The 21570-nt window shown below is 43.0% G+C and overlaps 1 protein-coding gene and 1 long non-coding RNA gene across 2 annotated transcripts; both read right to left on the reverse strand.

Annotated features, from left to right (window-relative positions):
* Positions 1–1689: 1689 nt before the first annotated feature.
* On the reverse strand, positions 1690–12398 carry PHYH (phytanoyl-CoA 2-hydroxylase). Its single transcript, XM_062595990.1, has 9 exons — positions 12217–12398; positions 10497–10552; positions 9736–9846; positions 9358–9523; positions 8529–8610; positions 6539–6720; positions 5959–6108; positions 4815–4946; positions 1690–2597 (listed from the first exon to the last, which is right to left on the reverse strand). The coding sequence occupies exons 1-9, from the start codon at positions 12307–12309 to the stop codon at positions 2544–2546; spliced, it is 1026 nt and encodes a 341-aa protein (XP_062451974.1). The 5' UTR covers positions 12310–12398; the 3' UTR covers positions 1690–2543.
* Positions 12399–14551: 2153 nt separating this feature from the next.
* Positions 14552–18987, reverse strand: LOC134151499 (uncharacterized). Its single transcript, XR_009960869.1, has 5 exons — positions 18682–18987; positions 17805–17884; positions 16266–16388; positions 15965–16114; positions 14552–14826 (listed from the first exon to the last, which is right to left on the reverse strand). It is a non-coding gene; the product is annotated as an uncharacterized LOC134151499 (long non-coding RNA).
* Positions 18988–21570: the final 2583 nt, after the last annotated feature.

Consider the following 21570-nt stretch of genomic DNA (forward strand, 5'->3'; position numbering starts at 1 on the left):
CCCATTTTTCTCCCAGTAATCGAGTAGTATCTGTAGCAGATTGTGACTGCCATTCCAGCCATCCGAATAAACCTGCAGCTGTAGTTATTCCCAAATTTGTGTCATCTCCTTTGTTCGGAGCGTACCTAACTACGACACTTGGCTATGCCCAGAATCATATGCCCAGGAAGAAGGGATCAGTCTCCTTGGCATTGCTGGGTCAGCCTTGTTCAGAGTTGAGCCTGAGCTCACCTAAGCGTAGGCCCATGGGCTCTAAAGTATCCTTGACCTGTTGTGTGCTCACTTCTTACTACTGCAAGTCTGTCATCAGGTGGAACAACAGTTTTAGAAGGGTTGAGTTTAGAAGTTCTGTGAGGTCTTTGCTGGGTTTGTTCTTCTGCCACCTGAGAGAGGAAATTTAAGCCTGAATCCCCAGACAGAGATATGCAAAGTTTTAAAAACAATGCTAATGTTCCTCCTTTTCTTCTCTCTCACAGCCATAGTCCAAAAGTCTGGAAAGTCAGAAAGACTGAAAATATGACAGACACCTGTAGCTCTTCTGTGCTAACAGCTCCCTCTGCAGTCAACCCAGGTACATGCGTAACACCAGACAGGAAAGTCTCCTGCCAAATCCAAAGTCATAAAAGGGATGAGATACCAAAGATCCTCACAAGGATCCCCTGGAAGGCATCAGCTAGGGTGTGATCCAGAGCTCATGAAAATCAGCTGAGAAGTTTCCAGATCACTGCAAATAGTCATTCGGGCACATGCAGCAAGCCAAAAAGCAGCTGAAAAGGCCCAGGTCTGGCAAGGCATCCTTGCACATCTCCCTGAGAGTGAGATCAGCACCAAGGGTATATGCAGCATGTGGGAAGAGATGCAGGTACCAGCATTTTCAAAAGCACTACACTGAGCAGGGGTTGGAGGGATTGGTCTTAAGGTCTCCCCATTATCAGATCTTGGTGTCATTCTCTGGGTTCCCAAGAGGAATCTGTCTGTCTCCACCTAGAACCAACAGCCCAGAAACCTCTGTCTCCACCACCATGTTTTAGAAGGAAACCAGTGAAAGTGCTCAAAACTTTGCTTCTTCAAGAGAAAAGGAAACACAGAAAACCTTCAGCTGCTGCAGGATGACAAGGAAGAAGTGCAAAAAGATCTCCTCTGCATCACATTATCCAGCAACCCATTTGCAGCAAGTTGCAACACCTCTGACTTGTGGCCACTTGTCCAGGCAGTCCCCTGGGGGAGCAGAGTTGGAGTCTCCTGCACTGAAGACACAACTACACCTGCACCCATCATCTTGCCCAAGTTGTCTCCTTAGTAACAGGACAGAGGAGCAAAAGAAGCCGTGGTAGCAGGGCAATGAAGTCAGGCCCTTTGGAAGTGCCCTCTGGAAACTAACTGAAGCCTCCCAGGTGAGAAGGGCAGAGAACTTTGCATCTGGAACTGGATCAGACTGGGCCTAAAATGGGACAGAGTAGTCCACAATCCCATCAGCACAAAAGGGTTTTGGAGCAGGCCTAACAGCAGGGTTTGGGGACCAGCAGCACTCTGTCAACAGCTGGCCTTGACAACACTTCAGTTTTGGTACCTACTGCAAGGGTCCAAGGAGGGAAAGGGACAGACTGCAATTTTAGATAGGGCTTTCTACTATGCACTCATCACAATACTTGCGGAAGTGTAGAAAGAATACAACACAGACTCCAGAGGTGGATTTGCTCTAATTTAATTTGTATTTCAAAAATAGATTCTGGAAGTAAGAAACCACCAAAGTCAAGAGAATCGTTTCAGTGCACGTGGCTTGATTCAGTCGTCGGAGTATCCTGAGGAGCGCTGAACCCTCATCCACTGGGCAACAGCCAAAGGCACCTTTTCCCAGGCATGACAGACTCACAGGAGGCCTCTCTCCTTTTAAATAGCCTTAAATATCAGTTGTGCAAGGCAGTGATGGGAGGCTGGTTTGCTGGCCCAATCATTTTCCAACCACATCAACTACAAGTTCCTCTGCTGCCAGCACAGTGCACAAAGATACCACACCACAGTAGCTCATGCTTGAGGAACTGTATCCATCGATCATGTTCTGGACCATGAATCCCAGTTTTCTATCCATTACGTAGTTCTTACACCCTTGATTCTTCCGGTTCCAATATTGCTACCTTCATCATCTTGCATAAAAAACATAAGCTTGCATAAAACCGTATATTAATATAGCATCAACTCAAAAGTATGTCACACGAGAGATCTTCAGAAAGCAAGAATGAAAACATCAAAAAGTGAAGGTGATCTTTCAAGAGCATAATCCTTTGATTACCTAAAATAACTAACCACAACAAATCTCTGGTTTTGTAGTTTAGATTTTCTTTGAAGTACATCAGCTGTTAAACCTCAGTGCAATTATTTTATATTAGCATAAAGTGAATTTGTAATGCAGTCCTCGGTTAAGTTACCAATGCAGAGGTCAATGAAGTGCATAATCCTGACTGCCTAGGCAGGGTCTGAACTCTCCGATCAGAGAAGGTGACACTTCAGGCACATATTTTCTATCCTGGTCTTCTGAGGCTGTTCTAAAGATTCACTCTTTCCCCTTGCACGAGTCGTGCTCGGAAGCTCCAAATATCCTTCAAAAACAAAACAAAAGTAAGGAAAAGCCTAAAGGGCTAGCCAAGATGGTGACTAGGATACATCTGGTAACATATAATACTCTCAGCTTGGTTAGTTACTCATAAATTATATCAAAATATCAAAAGATTCATTTCAAATCCTAAATACCATGAACAAAAATACAGCTAACACTAAAATAAGATACAGCCCACACTGAAAGAAGTCAGGTTATTTGTGGGTTTGACAAAGATTGCAACATGCCAAATGTTCATTTCCGAAAGACAGCAGAAGAGGAACATGTACAGCACAGAGAATATTACCCTAGCAGAAGTCACCTCACCTGCATGTATACATAATGCCTCCCTTGCGCACCTTTGGGTGCCACCACATTTCCTGTGATTGAAAAAGCTCACCGACTACATATTTCATACTGCTTTCCAGAAGAAAGCAATATCTCCTGAGTGGCAGAAACCAGCAGGAAACAATGGATACAAATACAAGCACTTAGCCAGAAGTCAGGCACTGAGCAGATACTGCTCCGGATTATAAAGCAAAGAAAAAGACCATCGTTTGCTTCATGGAAGTAAGCCTTGGGCAAGTTCTAACTCCATTTCCCTTACTTTCTTCACATCATTAGTGTTACGAAGGTAAAATGTAAGAGATGATAGGCACTCCTCTTTGGAAGAAAGCTCCAATTTTGATTAAAGAAACTTTAGCCTACATGGGAACACGCGAGAGGGCTTGTGTGGGCACACACTCATCATCATTGCTCTCAACAAGGAATGAGCCTCGTAACTCAACACTTCAGACCTCAGTGTGCACCTAAATAATTCCAGTCAAGAATGCTTTAACTTTACAGATGATATCTATGACCAGGTTGTAAAATACAGATGGGCACCCAACCCTCCTTAGGCATCCTATGGGGAAAAAAAAACAAACCAAACCAAACAGAAAACATATCCTTCCTCCCTAGAAACCCTGGGTATGTAATGATTTTAAAAGGTACTCATGGCCTATTACATCTAGAAGTTACTGTCTTGATACTGTATGTGTTTGGGAAATGCTGTGGATTAAGAAATTCAGAAGATTAGGAAACTTTCAATCGCAGTACAACATTCATCTTTTTTCAGTGGCTGACCCCTGGAGAATTTAGATTTATTTTCTGTTGTACACAGTTGTTTCAATTACTCAGTGTGAATCAGTTTCCCTTAGTTTTTTTTTTTTTTTTTTTTTGGGGGGGGGGAAGGGAGGAAAGGGTACATCTATGCTCACTTTTCTGCTGTTGCTTCAAGTCTAAGTAATTGATATGAGATTATAGTTAATAAAAAAAAAAAAAAATCAGCCAACTCGTCCTGTCAGATATGGCACTGTTACTTCTTTTACAAAGAAAACGCACTTGCTGTTAGGAGGTAAAACCTGTAAGAGCTTTGCACATACCAGCTACGGATGAGCACTGAATTGACTGTGTTCTTTTTCTTGCTAATTCAGGGCAAGAGATCACCACGTCTTCCTATCTACATCACAAAGCCCAAATATAACTGCAAAGACCTCTGGTTCAGCTGCACTCCCCACGACAAACATGGAACAAGCACATGCAATGATGAGTAACACCTGCATAAACCTCACCCTATTCCTGCTGTACCACATTAGATCTCCCCATATAATCTGTTACCCAGTAGGACAAGTCTAGGTTTCTTATCTGGAGGTCTAAACTGCCTTAAGTGGTGTAAGATGTGAATATGAGGAGTCTCAGAGCAGAGCCATCAGTGCAACAGAGTCTAGGGCTCCTCCTGACTCACACCACAGCTTCAGTTACAGTCACCCACAGAATCATTGACATATTCTGCATTAACTCAGGTTGCACCAAAAGAGATCGAGGTACACTCATAAAATCCATTTTGATGAGCAGAGCTGGAGCAGGAGCTGCTAGAGCTCAAGAGGCATCAAGGGGCTGCCTTGAGAGCAAGGTCACTTCTCCAGCATAGGCAGCTAGACCACAAGCAGCAGGCTTATCAGCAAAAGAGGCCCCAAAGACTGCCAGTTACCCACAAATATCAGATCTTCTATTCTCTCTCAAAGACCTTTGCCTGGCCCTACAGCTTCATATACCTGGTTTGATCTGTAACACTGGGAATAACAAAAACCCCTCAAAATGGTCATGTAAGAGATACTTGCAAACAGAAAGTGGAGCTGAACTCCCGTATGGTAACAAAGGACACATCTCAAAGTCTTACCTTGAGGTCCACAGAAGACACATTAAATTTTCTCTGTGCTATTTCTACTGTTTCTTTCTCAAGGTCTTCCTGGAGAGTGTTCTTAACATCAATGTAGTAGCACTCTGAGCTGGCAAAGTGACAACTTATACTCTGCGGGTAAAAATTGGGCATCATGACCACATTGATTACAAAATAACTCATGGAAAAAAGGCTTGTTCATTCCTGATTGTGGACACCCCACCTATTCTTTACAGACGAAGGCAGAATGTTATTTCATCCTTCCAGGGAATGCCAGAACACCTGCCTGGCATTCAAGCTGCAAAGGGTGCTGGATCACAACCAGTTCGGAGAGCTCCAAGACACTAAGTGCTGATTTACCCCAAAGGCAGACTAATGATGGGGTAAGAAGGTCTCCTGCGTTTGTACGGGATACAGGTAGGACAACAGTGACAGGTTCAGACTACTGCTCTGCTTGTGAGGAAAGAGGCAGCAGATCAGATTCAGCGGCTGTTGGGAATTCCACAACTGCTACTGGGACTGAAAAAAAGTGTCACGTAGGAGTCAACGCCGGCAAAAGATCTGTGCTGCAGTGCATGACCCAGCATCTGCCTTGCTGCTAGTAAAGCGATGGAGGCAACAGTTCCCTTAGCCCTTGCTTCAGTGAATCCTCTTCTGGCAAAGGAGGCCTTGAAAGGAGGACGCTTTTGCTTGTTTCTGTTCTTAAATCGTAAGCCATTAGCTGATGTGAAATCTAATTCTTAACAGAAAAACTAGTCTCCTCATCATATAAATACTACTTATCGAATGATGGTGGCTCCTGGTATCAAGAGATGACGTGTCAAGAGGGCGGGGGGAGGAAGTTAGAGAATATTTGGGATAGGGGGAAGGGAAATTCGGAGAAGCAAAAACATCCAGCCAAGCTTCAAGCATAGATTCAACATCTGATTTCTATTCCTGCTCTATTTCTCTCTAGCAAGCTCTTTCTAAAAAAACAGATTTTTTAAAAAAGAAAAACAGAAGTATTTTAAAGACCCCCAAAACACATTAAAAAGTTAATCCAGATATTCATAAGCTTGGGAAGAGGGGTAAGGTAGTATTACCTTGATCAGTTTTAAAAAGTAAACAAGAATATTGATAGCTGTATCCAGGGCTAGTTTCCTACCTTTCGGAAACCTGACGTCTTGTTTACCCCAGAGCCATGGATAAGCAGGGGATGGAAGAATACTGTGTCTCCCTTTTCCATGACAACGTGAACCCTGGGACTGTTCTCATCATAATCAAGAATTCCATGAAACAATTTGTTTACTATACCCTAGAAAAAAAAACAAAGTTGAAATCACTCAATGAAAATCAGAGCAACTGGAAGTTCTCAGTTTAGAGACTAGCTACTGTTTTGCTTTCTTCTGGGTAGTATATTCTGCATGCTCAACTAAGAGCCCACCTGTTTGCCTATAAGTTTGAGGCACAACAAAACAGTTCTTTGTCTCCTTTCTGAAGTCAGATTCAAATAACTAAGAACTTTTCTCCACTGTCGAGAACAGAGAAGAGCACGAGGGAATCTCATGCTGAGCTGCTGTTATGCAGCCATCAAGTTGCTGCTTCATATAATCAGAAAACCCACCACTGAGAACATCAGCTTTGACCTGTGCACCATCCCTCCATAGCAAACTCCTCCCAGCCGTGGCGAGACCCCACATCCTCTGCAAACGCACACCCTCCGCAAAGCCCCCATGCTGCTCTACCTTCCACTTTGGGTAGCCGTGAGGCTTCAAGGACTCTGTGTGTGTCCCTGGCAGCACGACCAGGCACCCGTTGTTCCTATCTGCCCTCTCCATGGCAGTCCAGGAACACACGATGCGGTCTGCAGGCCGGAATGGGAAGTAGTGCAAGTCCTGATGCATGGGATGGCGAAAAGTCTGTTTATCTGCAAAACAGATTCAAAATTTTCAACCTCTTCAAATGTGACACAGCCTTTTCCTCCGTACGAAGTCATTTCACTTGCATCTGAAGAAGCTGTCAGTGGATAGACACTGCTGACTGTATGTGCGCTGGATCTCACCACCGATTTTGGAGTCAAGTGTCTACACTCTCCCATAGAGACATACCAAGAGGACAGTCATCAATCTCAGGTCAGCAAAAGCAAGGGGCCACAGCATACTCCAGCAGACTGCCTGACTGTGCACTTGCTCAGAAGACCTGTTTCGTTGGCCTTGGCCATCCCAATCATTTCCCGAGTTTCCACATTTTACTTTGGCTGCTCTCCAGCTTAATGAACTTTAACCAGTGCTACGTTATGTAAATCTTTCGCAGTACAAAGGCTTTCAAATGACTAGAAAGAGCACTGGAAAGGGTATCAAGAAGTCATTTGATCCTTCCCTATGTTGCAAGCAGAATCTACCCTGACTGCTGTTCCCAGCAGATGTTTAACTCTCCTTTTTTTCTTCCTTTTTTCTAATCTCCATTTGTGAGTCTGCAGCCTCCCCAGACAATCCACCCAGCACTCAGTTAGCCTGCTTTCTAGAGGCTCTTTCATTAATACCTAAACAAAACAAAAAGTATTACTGAGGTTACGCTTGTTACTTTTCTTGCTACCATGGAAATGGAAACAGACTATCCTCTTCTACATCAAAATAGTCTATTATAAATTCAATGATTTCTCTTGCCACTAAATTTTTTTCCTTAGATTGATATAATCAGGATGTTTCTACTTTCCTCATGAGTCTCATTATTTAGAATTTGGGCAGTCTGGAAAACTCTCCTAAGACTCGTATCTCTCCTAAAATACTCCTCATAAGGATTCCTGTGGAGGTCTTGCAAATACAGAACATCTTCCCATTTCTTGACTGCTAATGTTTTGCTGTTACTTTATAAATGTGTCATCTCCTATTGACTTTTCAAACAAAAATAGAAATTTTCTGTGGCATTTTTAAGAAGACAAGTGACGATGACAGGAAAAGCTCTGTGTTTTAATAACTCAGCACAATATGCATACACTTAGGAATTGGACACCTAAGAATAAGAAACATAAAGTCTCAACTGAAATACCTTATGTAAGTAGTAGGGTACTTATAAAGTCTAAACTGAAATACCTTATGCAGAGACAAAGCTGCTTTGAAATATTGTAATACGCTTAATTAGGTTCTCTTTCTCTCCCTCCCATCACCCTTGTATGAATTACGATATCAATTTTCAGCAATGGGAGCTAAAGCCAGGCTTCAAAATCCTTGTCCTGGCACCTACTCAAGTGTCTACATATCAAAACCCAACAGCTGTCAGTGCGGTTAGGAGTTACAGGCTAAATTTGACATGTCTGAACTCTTATTGTGGAAAATAGCGTGTTAACTCTAAGCAAAGGATGCTCCATCTGTTTATTGTCTTTTACTGAGGTCCACAGAAGCACTTGTTTTCAACATGTGAAAAGTCAAGCTTATAAAGAGTGTCTTCAACAGTGGACCTTTATGCAAGTGCAGCTGCATAAGCAGCTCCAGTGCCTACCTTTGAACACATGGGCAAACAAACATCCACAGAAAACCGGAGTATGAGAAATGTCTCTCAGTAGAACAGGGCTAAACCAAAACAAACTATTAACAGAGTGGCCTTGAACTTTTTCAAAATTATTTGTTTTTAATTTGTCTCAATTCAAACAGCTTTTCTAAAACAGTAAGTTCAATTTTGTCCAGAGAGCATACACACAGCAATTTCTGTATTTTGCTGTTATTCATTTCTCCTTACCAGAATCTGGAAGTTTGTTTATCAGCATCGTGTGCATTGCCATTATATTTGGCCCCGTGAAGCACTCAGCATATTTGAGGACCTACAGGGAAGAAAACATTTGAAAACGTATTAGAAACATGAAAGACACAAGAAAAAATGCTGAGAAAGTATTAGGACCTACATGTCCGGCTGAAAAGTAGGGTACAGCGGGGGGAAGAGGAAGTCAAGAGGGAAGGATGCAAGACGCGAAGCAGGATCTGTCACATCTTGCAAATGTTTATGGCAGTAGGAGGCCAAGCTAGAAGATAGTGTGGTAGGCTGCTGCAGGCCACTGGGCTGAAGTTGGAAAGATGGGGAGGGTTGTACTTCCAACAAAGCTCAGGAGATACTTGGGGGAAGAGTAGATAGCGTTATCTGCCACTTTCTAGCCATAGCTTTTTGCCATAACTTGAATATCAGCTACAAGCCTAGAAGTAGATGCTTTGCCCAGAGGAAAAAAGTTTGGAAAATGCTGCTAATCCATCCTACTACCTTGGCACAGTTTGGGCAAGTCGCATTCCCAAATGACTCACCCACCACTGGAGTCAGGGAGCACTTTACGTAAAGTTTTCTGTCCTGACCACCATCCCATGTTCACACAGAAAACTCTTAAAAGACTATTTGATGCTCTTTCCTTACATATATTCTATGGGAGTGATATTTGGGAATGATATCTGGGATAAGGGACAGTATTTTAGCAGAACTAAACAAACTCCTTCACATAGATGTTAAAACAGATATGTTCACATAGGTTCTTCCACTACCACCTTCCTTTTTTTTTTTTTTTTTTTTTTTCTTTTTTTTTTACCTCTGGCAGAGTACAGTATCTGAACAATTCTTCATCTTCCTGGAAGTCCTGTACTTTATTGACCATTTTTTCAGGTTGAACAGATTGGAACCTCAGCATCTCATCTTTCATAATCATAGCTCCTGGTAGATTCACCTCCTTGTTACAGATCCTTATAAATTCCTTCCTGGAAAGCAGGTGGGAACCAGAGAAGACAGAGCACAGTTTAGCAATCTTCTGCCATCTCATGCTCCTCAAACACACTGTTTCTACAGAGGAAGGTATTCAGCAACAGCACATGCTTCCCATGTTGGCCAAGCCCAATTCCAGTTTCCAAGCGCTCCCTAAGGATACTGCTGTACAGAAGCACCACGAGCAGCTGAGGCAGGAGGCCTGTACCTGAAGCGTTCAATGTCTTCATCAGAAACCAGCTTCTTAATGACCAGATAGCCGTTATCTTCGTAGAACTGCCTTTGCTCTGTGGTTAGAACATCGTTGTCCAGGGTGTAGCTGAGATAAACAGGAGAAACACGTTAGTACCAGTGGGCAGAGTGAGCGCAAAGGAAGCGTGAAAGATGAGACCTGAAAGGAAAAACACGGAGCACCGGGGATAAACTGCTGATGGGGAGAGAAGGCTCCAGCCGGTGTCATCACCCATCAGAATGGTGACAGCAGACACTGAGGACACTTGCACGTGCACCTCAGCTGTGTGGACATGCTGTGTGTACCTGGCCCGATGGACGGTCTCAGCCCGGCAGAGCCTGCACGGCGTGTTAGCGACCGTGTGCTGCTTCTGCGTGCCGCCACGAGCTACTCCCAGGGCAGCGGTCAAAGCAGCCCCTTCCTCCCCTTCCAGGTAAGAAAAGCAAGCAGAAAAGTACAGATCAGTCCTCAGCAGCCTTACTCCCAGCTGAGATAATCAAGCGTATGGGAATATTGCCCTGCTGTCAGATTATTCACTCCAACAGGCATTTTCAATATTCAGAGTCAAACTTTTTTGTTAAGCTACAGTTAAGCAAAGGGGAATATATTCCTGCAAAACTGAAAGCTATATATATAGGCTGTTAAGTAGCATGCGAGCTAGAATATATTGAGTGGAAAAACGAGCAGCATACTGAAGGATAATCTTTTATCTGTGTACAAAGAAAGATATAACTTACCGAAACCTCCCTGGCTGAGTAGGAGCACTAACTTGTGCTGAAGTAGGATTGGTGATCTGGGATATAAATTAAGGAATACACACTAAGGCACGGTAGAGTATAAAAGCATCTGCATAAGTGTCCTGAACCCTACAATATGTTTCTTCTTAAAAATACATGCTATGCTGTACAATCAATTCAGGTTCTTACTTATTTTGCTTCTGGAAGCCTTTCCCCCTTCCGAGCAGCATCTCTGCCCGCGAAGCATAATGCAATACGGAACAGTACAGTCCAGTCCACGCATACAGCAAAGGGAAACAAACTGCCTTAGAGTCCAGAGAAGGCCACAGGTCCGGATTCACCTCCCAGAACGTCAGGATACTTGCTGAGACGACCATCGGAGATACTTGCCTGTCCCATCTTTGTGCTGCCGAGAGCAGCTGAGCCTCTCAGAAAGGAGGGGCACAGAACAAGCCCGCCAAGCATCGGATCCCTTTCGAACTCCTACCGCCCGGCCCTGGCAGCACCTCTTGCTCTTGCTGGTTTTGTTCTTGCCACCTCCACGACATTCAGAGGACAAGAGTGGGGTCCCTTGGACCCTGCGTGTGCTAATACCGCCTAAGAAAAGAGGAACATAGGCTGGAGGGGAAGGAGTTGCCACCTGTACTCCAGCATCTAATTTTTGTGATGATCTCCCTTGTCTGTCTGAAATTTGAGGCAACCCTCACTGCTGCATTTTGCACGCTGTTGTTTTCCTGAGCATCCCAAAACTAGAAGCGCCCAAGCTGAATTCAGAGGTGTAAGAACGAGGCTCTTGCAGAGGCAGTTGTGAACGTGGCTTCTCAGCTGCTGCCCCGCAGCGAGAGAGGAGCGTGGGGACGCCGAGAGCAGTGCTTTCATCTAACTCCTTTTGCCAAGCATCCAAGAAGAAACCCAGGGAACATCCCCGCCACATTTCACCTGCTGTCGCTTCCTTTCCCTTCTGAGGCCACAAGGGAAGACTGTGAATGAACGACACTACATTGAGCACCGCTGTTACGAAGAAATAACTCATCTTTCCCTACATCGATCTCTAGAGCAACCACAAGAGGAAAGCTAGCTATTTACAACACAGTATTAAACTTTCTATGATGGAGATTTACATTTAAATAAACAAAGAAGATTGAGACATGAATTTTATTTTATTTTTCAATGGCTGGCTGTGGTGGGAAGAGAACGCACCTCCTGAAATATCCCCTAACATCACTCAGCCTTTGAACTGGCCGAGAAATGACGTCTACTAAGGCAGCTTTGCTACAGATCCACTTGCTCTTGGTGCCCCCAGCTGCAGTGGCGAAGAGTTCTCACCTTCTTCCTGCATTTAAGGCAGCAGCTTTGAAAATAAAATCAGCAGGCAGCTTTCATTTAATTTGGGGGAATGTAGAACAGACAGAAAACTTCTTTCTGTCCTGACCTTCTTTCTCTAATGTATTTTAAAAGTAGCAGCCTCTAAAATTTCTGCCTTGTGTCTCATCCACAACATAAACAAAACCTCTACGTTTCTCCTGCTTCTGGCCCACCGGTGAGGTCCGTGCCTCTCAGCAAGGCTGAAGCCCTGGAGAAAACACCGTGCTGCCGGGGCGGGAGGGCTGCTTGCCCCGGAGGGCCCGTTGCCCGGGAAAGGCCGCCCTGGCGCAGCAGAGCCGTCCCCGCGGGGCCCGTGCGTCGCTCCCCGCTTCCCACCCCGCGCCGCAAAGGATACGAGAGCAGGGGCTGTCCCCTGCGGGGGGCAGAGGTGCCGGAGGATGGCGTCCAGCCGAGCAGCCGGCCCCGACCGCCTCCCGAGCTGGTCCATAGCGGCCGGCAGCCCCAGAGCTCAGCCCGCCCCGAGCGACGGCGGCCGCGGCCTTTGCCTCGGCCGCACATGCGCCAGCGGCCGTGCATGCTCAGAAACGCCCGTGCATGCTCAGAAACGCCCGTGCGGGGCCCGCCGTTGGCAGCGCTTGCAGATGGGAGGGCTTGCTGCAGCCCGGGAAGCGCGGGAGGGAAGTTCAGTCATGGCTCTACACCGCCCTCCCCTTCCTGGATTTTTACCCTTTCTTATCGGTAGCTACTTAGCTACCAGGATTTAATCCGAGAGTGTGCAGAGAGCAGTGCTCGGCGCTCTCGGTCACGGGCCGCGACTGAGCTCGGCCCAGATGTTTTCTTTATCTATCTCCCATCCCTAAGGAGACTTCCAGAGCTTGCCTGATCTCTCCAGGAATCTCTTCAGAGAGATTTTTTTGGCCTCACAGTCACCCTGGCACCGTGGCAAAGTTTCCCAAGTACCTTGCTTGCACAGATAAGGATTGGAGATTTGTGCAAACTACATCAGGTCTTTGCTGGAGGCAGGATATTAGCCCGCCCAGCCCTCTGGGCTAGTTCGGATGCTTTTAAAGAAGAAAAGAGGTAAAGGGGCAAGAAGAGTCACAGTACAACACCTCGGGGGAAATAAGGGGGAGAGGAAGAAAACTTCGAGTGGAAATACGGGGATAGGGAAAGAAGAAGTGCAGCTAATGTAAAAATAAAGGTTGCAAAAATAAATTGCAGAGGCTTTGTATTCCTCTCAAGTTGTGACATGCTTAAAAATACACATTGTCTTTGGCACACCGTCATCTGCATTAATTAACACTGTGTGCACGTCCTCTGCCACCTTTGAGGAGAAAAATAATGTAAGAAGATTGAAAATGGATCCTAAGCTAAGACTTGCAGCACAAATCAAAAGATGATTTTTGGCATCTTTGCGTACAGCCCCTGCTGTCGTGGTGCCTCAGAGCCTCCCTATTCCCGCAAAGCAAACCTCGGGCCCACTGCATCCCTGTTCAGGTTAGCTTGTGCTGCTGCAGTGACATTTAGTTAATGGCTGCTGTTCCTCCAAGACCCGTGCTGGGAAGCAGACACTGCCGATAAGTGTGTAGGGGGAGTTCTCCTGCTGGAATTTGCTACCCCTCCCCACTCCCTAGGCCAGGAAGATCCATCTCTGACCAGGAGAGGGCCAAGCACCACAGGGAAACGGGAAATGGAAGTAAAGGCTCTGTGGAGGATGAAGGAGGAATATACCGTGCTGCTTGCTCCAGGTCCACCTTGCAGGCTGCTCTCCCACTTAATCTCTCAGGAGATGGAGAAGTAAACATCTGGTAAGAGAGCAGGGAGAATAGAGATAAAGGTGAAAGTTTACCTCTAAAAATAGAGGTAAACTGAGTAAAGATATCAAAACCAATGACAAATACATTATAATCCTAGAAGCTGGATAGGAGTATCAGGACCAGCAGGAAATTATGCTGACAGTTTGCATTTTTATGCCAGTCCCATACCAATAAACCTTCTTATCTGTCCAGTTTAGCCGTAATTCACTTCTGCATGAGCAATCCAGTCAGGCTCTGCTCCCAAAGAGGTACCCTCATTGCTGCAGGTCAGCTCCCCTTAGAAATCAAGTCCCCTTTTGCTCCAGGCAGTCTCATGGTAATAGAGTGTATACCAGAACTGCACCAAGCCTGCTCTAGGAAGCATCTTGATGGATCAAAAACTAGGATGTCAACATACTGAGCTTCATTTATGCCACAGAAAAACAAACTGAGGAGCAGGTAATAAGCGCTTCTGAATTTAACCATATAGTAAAAGCAAACCTGGTTCCCTTTAGAATCCGTGGCAAAGCTCACAATGATTTTAAGTAGACCAAAGACGCATCTTAGCAGGTGTACGTAATCCCTTTGTGGCAGCTGAGGGGCATCCCTGCTTGTGGTCTGCATACTTTCTCCCCCTTCAAAGAGTATGATAGAACATTTGCTATTCAGAGAAATGGAACAAACAGGAATAAGAACACGGAAAATTTCTCGTATGAAGAAATAATGTTGTGTAGTCACAGACACAAGCACGCAGGCACCATAAAGGACAAATAGCTACAACAGCACCCAGCCCTTTACTGACAACAAATACAGATCAGAGGTCGAAGGTCTATAGGAAAACTTGGTCACAGGTAAACAGCAAGTTTATAGAAGGCCCTAAACCAAAATTCAAGTGTGGGGGAGGAAAAAAAAAATCCACAAAAGCAACCAGAATAACAGTTTTATTATTGAAGTCATAATTATGACTGCACTGAAAGGTCTATTTGTAATTCAGATATATACTGTAATTGCCTTCACAACCCAAACTAAAACAAGAACCCTGACAAATCTTCAGTCTGCTTCAAAATGAGGATAAAAGTCCCACCTAAAGGGCAATACAGAGCAACCCTACGCATAAAAATCCTGACAAGGACCTGCTTCTGATGTAGATATTTCTTCCATTGCATGTATTTGTTTACCAGCATCTTAAGCAAAAGCATCTTTTACATCTGAAAAATAAACAAAAATAAAGTGGTTAGTGACTTTGCTATACTGATTTAGAAGGAGCTTAAGAACCAAGATGCTTGTGTGTGTGCGTATATATATATATATATACACACACTTATATATGCACGTGTGCATGCATATATATATATATATATATATATATATATAAAATGCGTTTTTAAACAAGAACAGATCCAACCTCAAAAAACTCTCCCAAACTTACTGTTTCCCTGACCACCAAATACAATTATTTTTTAGTTTGTTGCTTCTCTGATAATCTTGGTAATACCGCTGGTAATAACCAGTAATACTGGCTTGTGCAGTAATTCTCATGTTACTGGACTGCTATACGACATCACATCCCCAAATAATTCAAAATATCCTTTGTTTGTATCCTCATGTTAATACAATGTACGATCAAAGCAACTTAGGCACATACTTTAGTACAACAAAAGATTGATTTTGTAGCGGCCACAACTCTATACTGCAGAGCACAGAACCACACAGTAACATAAATGGAAAAACTTTTGGTTGTGGTGTATTCACACTTTTCAAAAACAGCAGAAGTGTTCGTTCTGTTCTGTGTACTGATATGAAAAAAAAATCTGTCCTTACTCTGATTAAAAAAAAAAAAAAAAAGCGCCACACCACAGTGAATCATTTTCAAATCTAGTTGATAAGCTTCACTAAAGTACAGGCTAGATATTATGAACTTAGTAAAGAAATGAAGAAGAGATTTTCTTTAAGAAAACTGATGGTGACATTCATCTTTGTATTAAAATTAATGGCATTTAACAGGGATTGTGTCTTTGGAAGGAATTTTTTTTATAGCTATATCTATCATTTCCCTGAACTTTATAGAATGTTTTTATACAGCTGTTTTGCATTTGGCTTTAAGTTTTAATGTTTTCTGTTCATTAAATCACAGAATAATAAAAACTAAATGATCAAGATTTCTAAAGCACTACAGGAACTGTCCTAATGTGCAATGTTATAATTTAATAAGCAGCTCAATTGACTATTAAAATCCACATTATGATCAGAACTGTAATTCCAAATATGAGGTCTTCTGAAAGCTTAATTTACTGTGGTGGGAAGTGGCAGCTGTTGCAGCTCAGCAAAATTAGTTTTTTAACTTACATGTCAGGGAAAACAGATGTAGATGAGACAATAAGAACAGCAACAAAAATCCACTACCAACACACAGGTTCATTTCTCATCACCATGAGATTCAAGAAGGGCTTCTGCAGGTACGTTAGCAACAGCTGGGAGACAAAGGAAAACTTGGACCTAAGAGAGAACAAAGCAGGGGGATCTAACAATGAGAAAGGTCAAGGACTCGATGTTTTTCCTGCCTTGGTCTTTGCTGGTTTGGCCTGTTCACAAGCCTCCCAGGTTCCTGAGCCTAGCAGCAGAGTCTGGGGTATGAAGCATTACTCACAGTAAAGATGACTGAGTAAGAGATCACTGGATATTCCTGGATCCATGGGACCAACTTGGATGCATCTGTAGGAACCAATATGATTGCAAAGCTGTTCTCTATCCTGGCAAAGGTTCACATTGCCTGAAAAAAGGCAAACATCACACTCATCTTCACGAAGGATCTAGGGAATCACAAGCTAGTCAGCCAGATCTCAATCTCTGGGAAGGTTACAGAGTAAAACCTCCTGAATTTGTCAGGTCCATGTAATTTTTTTATGGGAAGAGCTAGCACAGATTTACCAAGGGCAAATTGTGCCTGACCAATATCCTTGCCTTCTCTGATGGAGTGACTGGTTTTGTGGATCAGCAGAGAGCAATGCAGATGTTATTTACCTTCATCTTAGGAAGGCTTTTGACCTTAATATCCTTGTAGCCAAGTTTATGAGATGGGTTGGGACAGGCAGACTATAGTACGGGTAGATAACTGCCTGAACTGCTGGGTTCAGAGTTGTGATCAGCAGTACTAAAGTCCAGCTAATTACTAGTAGCATCTCTCAGGAAATCAAAAGTGGAGCTGATACTGTTTGATGTCTTCATCAGTGACCTGGACAATGGGTCAGAATGAACTCTCAGGAAGTCAGCAGATGACCAAGAAGCACTCAGTACTGCTGGAGGGCAGGGCTGCCACTCAGGGCTTCAACAGGTTGAAGATACGGGTTGGCAGGAAACCCATGAAGTTCAGCAAAGGCAGAGTGCTGTACCTGGCTTGGACTAACACCATGCAGCAGGACAGGTTTGGCCCTGACTGGCTAGGGGTAACAGCTTTGCACAAAGAACACAAGGGACAAGTTAAACATGAGCCAGCAGTGTGCCCTCGCAGTGAAGGTCAGCTGCATGCTGGGCTCTGTTAGTAAGAGTACAGCCAGCAGGTTAAGGGAAGTGATTCTTCTTCTTCTGTCTAGCATTTGCAAGGCCATATCTGGACAACATGCCCAGTTCTGGGCTCCTCTGAATACGAGATATTGATCTAGATACTAGAGAGAGTTCAGTGGAGTGCCACCAAGATGAACAAGCTGACACACATGATGCATGAGGAAAGGCTAAGAAGCTCTTCTCAGCTTGGAGAAGAGAAGACTCCAGGGGGATCTCATCGCTATCCGCAACTACCTAATGGGAGGATATGGGAGAAAGCAGAACCAAACTCTTCTTGGAGGTTTACAGCAAACCTATGAGAGACAATAGGCACAAACTGCAAGGAAGGAAAATCCTATCGGATAAAAGGAGAGAATTCTTCAAGGTGGGTTGGTCAAACACTGGAACAGGGCTCCAGAGAGACTGTGAAATCTTTATCCATGGAGATACTCGAAGCCAGTTGGATGTAGCTGTGAGCAACCTAGTATGACTTCAAGGGAGGACTTGCTTTGGACCAGAAGACCACTAAAGATCCCTTCTAATCTGAATTATTCTACAATCCTAAGAGTTCAGTCATAGGGGCAGGGACATACCTTGAATGATCTATTACAACAGGAATGTATTTCTGAACACAGATATATTTTACCTTAGAAGTATCAGGACCATTTTTTGTTGCTGTTTTCCCATTGTGAAGGATGGAGATGTGAGGCAACAGCTTTCTCATGCCTTAAAAAAAAGAAAAATGTAGCAGAACATGCATCAGTATTGCAAGCAGAAGTACAAAACAGCACCTGTCAGAGTATTAGTACTAGCTTAAATTTATCTTCAGTAACAAAAGGAAAGACACAGTAACATAGCCCCGAAGTGGAGCAAACAACCAGGTGCGTACATAGAATCAGCCTGGAGCAGCAAAGTCTGTGCTGAAGTCTAAACTGCTTCTACTGGATCCAGATAAAACCTATCAAAGCTAGTTTAAACACACTTTGAGGATCTCCAAGACAAATGGCTGTGATGCAACTATTCATTTAAGAGAGAGATTGCCACCAAGTTGAACACCTGGGAGCTGCTGCCTTCCACAAAAGGAAAATCCTGTCTTCTAGATCCTGGCACCCATTGAACATGCTTTGGGCAAATCCTACTGCTTACTGAGGCACTGCAGCGTGGCATCTCTCAAGCACAAGAAACAGGGCACTGCCCCTCAAATCCTGAGCTGTTAGTACCTACCCTTTCCTAAGGATAGATGCCTTCAGAAGCACCAGCAACAGCTGGCTCCATCATGGCCACTCCAAGCACTAAGGACATAGGAGGCTGTAAAACTCTCCTTCTGCATAGCTGGGTCTTACAAGACCAGTTGATCTCAGTATTTACTGAGCTCTAGAAGTTCCCTTCACAGAGGTACTGCTGCAACTGAGTTCCTATAGCTCCCCCAAAAGGTCCCCTTCTCCCTCTCTCCCCACTCAGTCTTCTAAAAGTTGAAGAACATCCATCTGTAGACTAAGGGAATATTTATTGCCTTCCCTCACCTCAAGTGCTGGCCACAGAGGTTGCAGACATATTTTTTGGTCAGAATGCAGGTGTTCCCGCAGACAGTCACTCCTCCCAGCTGTTTGCCAGACACTCAGTGAAAAAAGTCAGTAAAACAGTAATTATTGGCCACTGTGTCTATCTGTTTCCACTCAATTGCTCGAGTTTGCTGCACAATGCTACTAGTTCCCTTCAGCAAAAAAGGATAAGAATTCCAGAATTATTTACCAAAACACAAAATCAAAATAATACCTGAAAAAATAGACAAAACTATTCAGACTTATGTATCATCATAGATAATTTTAAAGATCAATATTTTTCCCTTAGTGCAAAGGAGCGGAAAAGTAGAATGCTGAGGAAACCAAAATATTGAAGGGAGATTGATGTTTGGTTTCAGAGAATACAAACTACTTATCAAATTTATTGCTTAGGCTTTTGAGTATTCCCACTATAAAAGATTTTTCTCCTTGATCTCCACTCCTCTCATAATCTGACAAAATTTACAAGTAGTCTTTGCACAGAAATAATGTTAAACCATATAGTGGAAATGGTATCTGCATATGCAAATGAAAGTACATTCCATTTATGTAAGTGATTGGACATAGCTGATCAAAAAAGCCATGGGAAATAAGGGTATATGAGTATTTTTATGTCAGTCTCTCAAAAAAGTCAATTCAAAAGGAGCAGACTTTAAGATGTTTTAGTATCTGCTGATTGCTTAAGGCTGCATGACTGTACTTGCTAGCCTCTGAGCACAGTACTAGAAATCCTTCCGTAGCTTATATTTCAGCCACAATCTTTTATTTAGCAAAACAAATCATAAAACTTCTTTCACAAATCATTGCAATTAACTGATTTGGTGATGGTAACAGAGCACTTGACAACTAAATCACCACCCACATTGAATTCAGTGGTACATTTCGAAATAAATATCCCTATCAACTCTCACTAAGGGCAACACTGCAGTTTCACCTTGCAGAGTCAGGAAGTAACCTAGGAATGTAAATTCCAGCCATCAGAAAACAACTGTGTGGCTTTGGCCAGCATTTCAACTGAAAAGGGTTTTGCCAGGAGCTGGATTCAGCAGCTGCAAAGGAAAATTTTCTCTGAAAATCAGACAAAAAAAAAGGGGAGAGGGGGTGTCTTGTCATGAAAGGTTTTAATGACATTACAACTTGATTGTTGTAAATTTTCACTCACCTTATTCATTCAACTACCTTCCTCCACACATCCCCATCCTTAAAGATAAACATGGCTTAAATGTTAGAAGACCTAGCAAATAAGAAGTGTTGGTTTCACAACCAGCTGAAGAACTAATCAGCATAACAAGTTAAAAAAAAAAAAAAAAAAAAAAGAACAGCATGTACAAAATGGTACATTTACATTTTCCTGCTAAGTATCAGCTTCTTAGAACCAGCTGAAAATAAGACATATCTATCTTTGTAACAAGTGCTTTCACACAACAGTATCCAACTGCTTTGTGTACATTTAATCTAGTGAGGGTTTTTAATCTAATTAGATTATCTACATAGTGACAATCTTGTCCATGACCATAAAGAAAAAACAAAACAAAAGCAAGCTCAAGTTTTGTATCAGAATACAATCAATACAATGATTTCATATCAGAATACAGAGCAAATTTCACAAAAAACATCAGCAAAAAGAAAAAAATTAGGTCAGTATTTTTCAGACAGACAACTGCATTTGAATGCTTTGTTTTGGGGCTCAGAACTGCTGCAAAAATTGCTAACAATGATTTTTATTCTTTTTTTGAAGCAAAGTCAAGAACTCAGTCTCTGCTTTGAGGTTTTGTTGCAAAACAACAACTCAGACAATGGCATACATTCTTCTAGGAAAATGATGATGACGTTTTAAGCTACTCATGGAAGAAAGATTCTAGCTTTCCAAAATGTGTCTGTAGAGAACAGAGTGGAAAAAAAGATGATCCAAGTATTACCAGAAATTTCAAAATTACCAGAGACTGGAAATTTTAGCCTTGCATGATGCACAAGACAGGTTCCTCTCTAGTGACTCATTTATTCATACAGAAGCCCTTATTGTTGCTGGTAGCAGTAATGATTAGCAGAAATTTTCTTCTCTTCTTCGGTCTGAATTTCAAAGAGTTAATATCACAGTATCTGTGAAACACATTTTTAAAGAGTCAGTTCAGAGAAACACAGTAAATTCCATTCAGCAGGAGAACTGCATGGTATGTCTCGACCCCTGTGGGTTTGCAGAGCAGAGATAGGCAAAACAGAGTTAGCAGTGAATGTGCTGCAGTTGGGCAGCTTAACATACCACAGGGGAAAAGATGGATTTCACTATTTGTTCCATTTACACAGCCGGCCACGAACCCTTCCCTAAGTTATAGCAGGCATGGTCTTCTGACTTACAGAGGAAACAATTCAAAACCATCAAATACTTCGTACTGATAGGTAAAATAAACAAAATAAAGTGGACAATATACTTGGAGATAACCTACTTGCCCAGAACTTTGGCGTGCAGCCAGAGATATTCTGGATAACCACTGGACATCACAGCTTGCAGAACTGAACAAAAGAATAGCAACTAGCAATAGTACAACAACAACAAAAAAAGAAAGAAAGTGAAAGGAAAAAAAAAAAAAAGCATGGAAGATTTCTTCTCTTTCCAGTCTGTAATTCAGATAGGAAACAAAAAAGTTCATGTTCATGCACTTATACAAGAGCAATAAAAAAAATTAAATATTTATTTTGAATAACAGGCTCAAGTTCAAGCTGCAATGTTGGCAATGTAGATTTTAAACACAGATCACAAAAGCGTGCACAAAAAATGTATTTGAGCAAAGAACAAAATAATACTAAGAATTATACTAAGCAGCTGCTGATTTTAAAGAAAAAAAAGGCTTG

The sequence above is a fragment of the Rhea pennata genome, chromosome 1, assembly GCF_028389875.1.
Source record: "Rhea pennata isolate bPtePen1 chromosome 1, bPtePen1.pri, whole genome shotgun sequence".
In the NCBI taxonomy this organism is placed as follows: domain Eukaryota; kingdom Metazoa; phylum Chordata; class Aves; order Rheiformes; family Rheidae; genus Rhea; species Rhea pennata.

Excerpts from the sequence above, each read along its gene's own strand:
- PHYH (XM_062595990.1), bottom strand. The coding sequence starts at position 12,309 with ATGGACCAGCTCGGGAGGCGGTCGGGGCCGGCTGCTCGGCTGGACGCC. Across the intron at positions 4,947-5,958 it reads AGACGTCAGGTTTCCGAAAG|AGTATAAGTTGTCACTTTGC; the intron begins GTAGGAAACTAG and ends TTTTACCCGCAG. Across the intron at positions 2,598-4,814 it reads TGTCTTCTGTGGACCTCAAG|GATATTTGGAGCTTCCGAGC; the intron begins GTAAGACTTTGA and ends TTGTTTTTGAAG.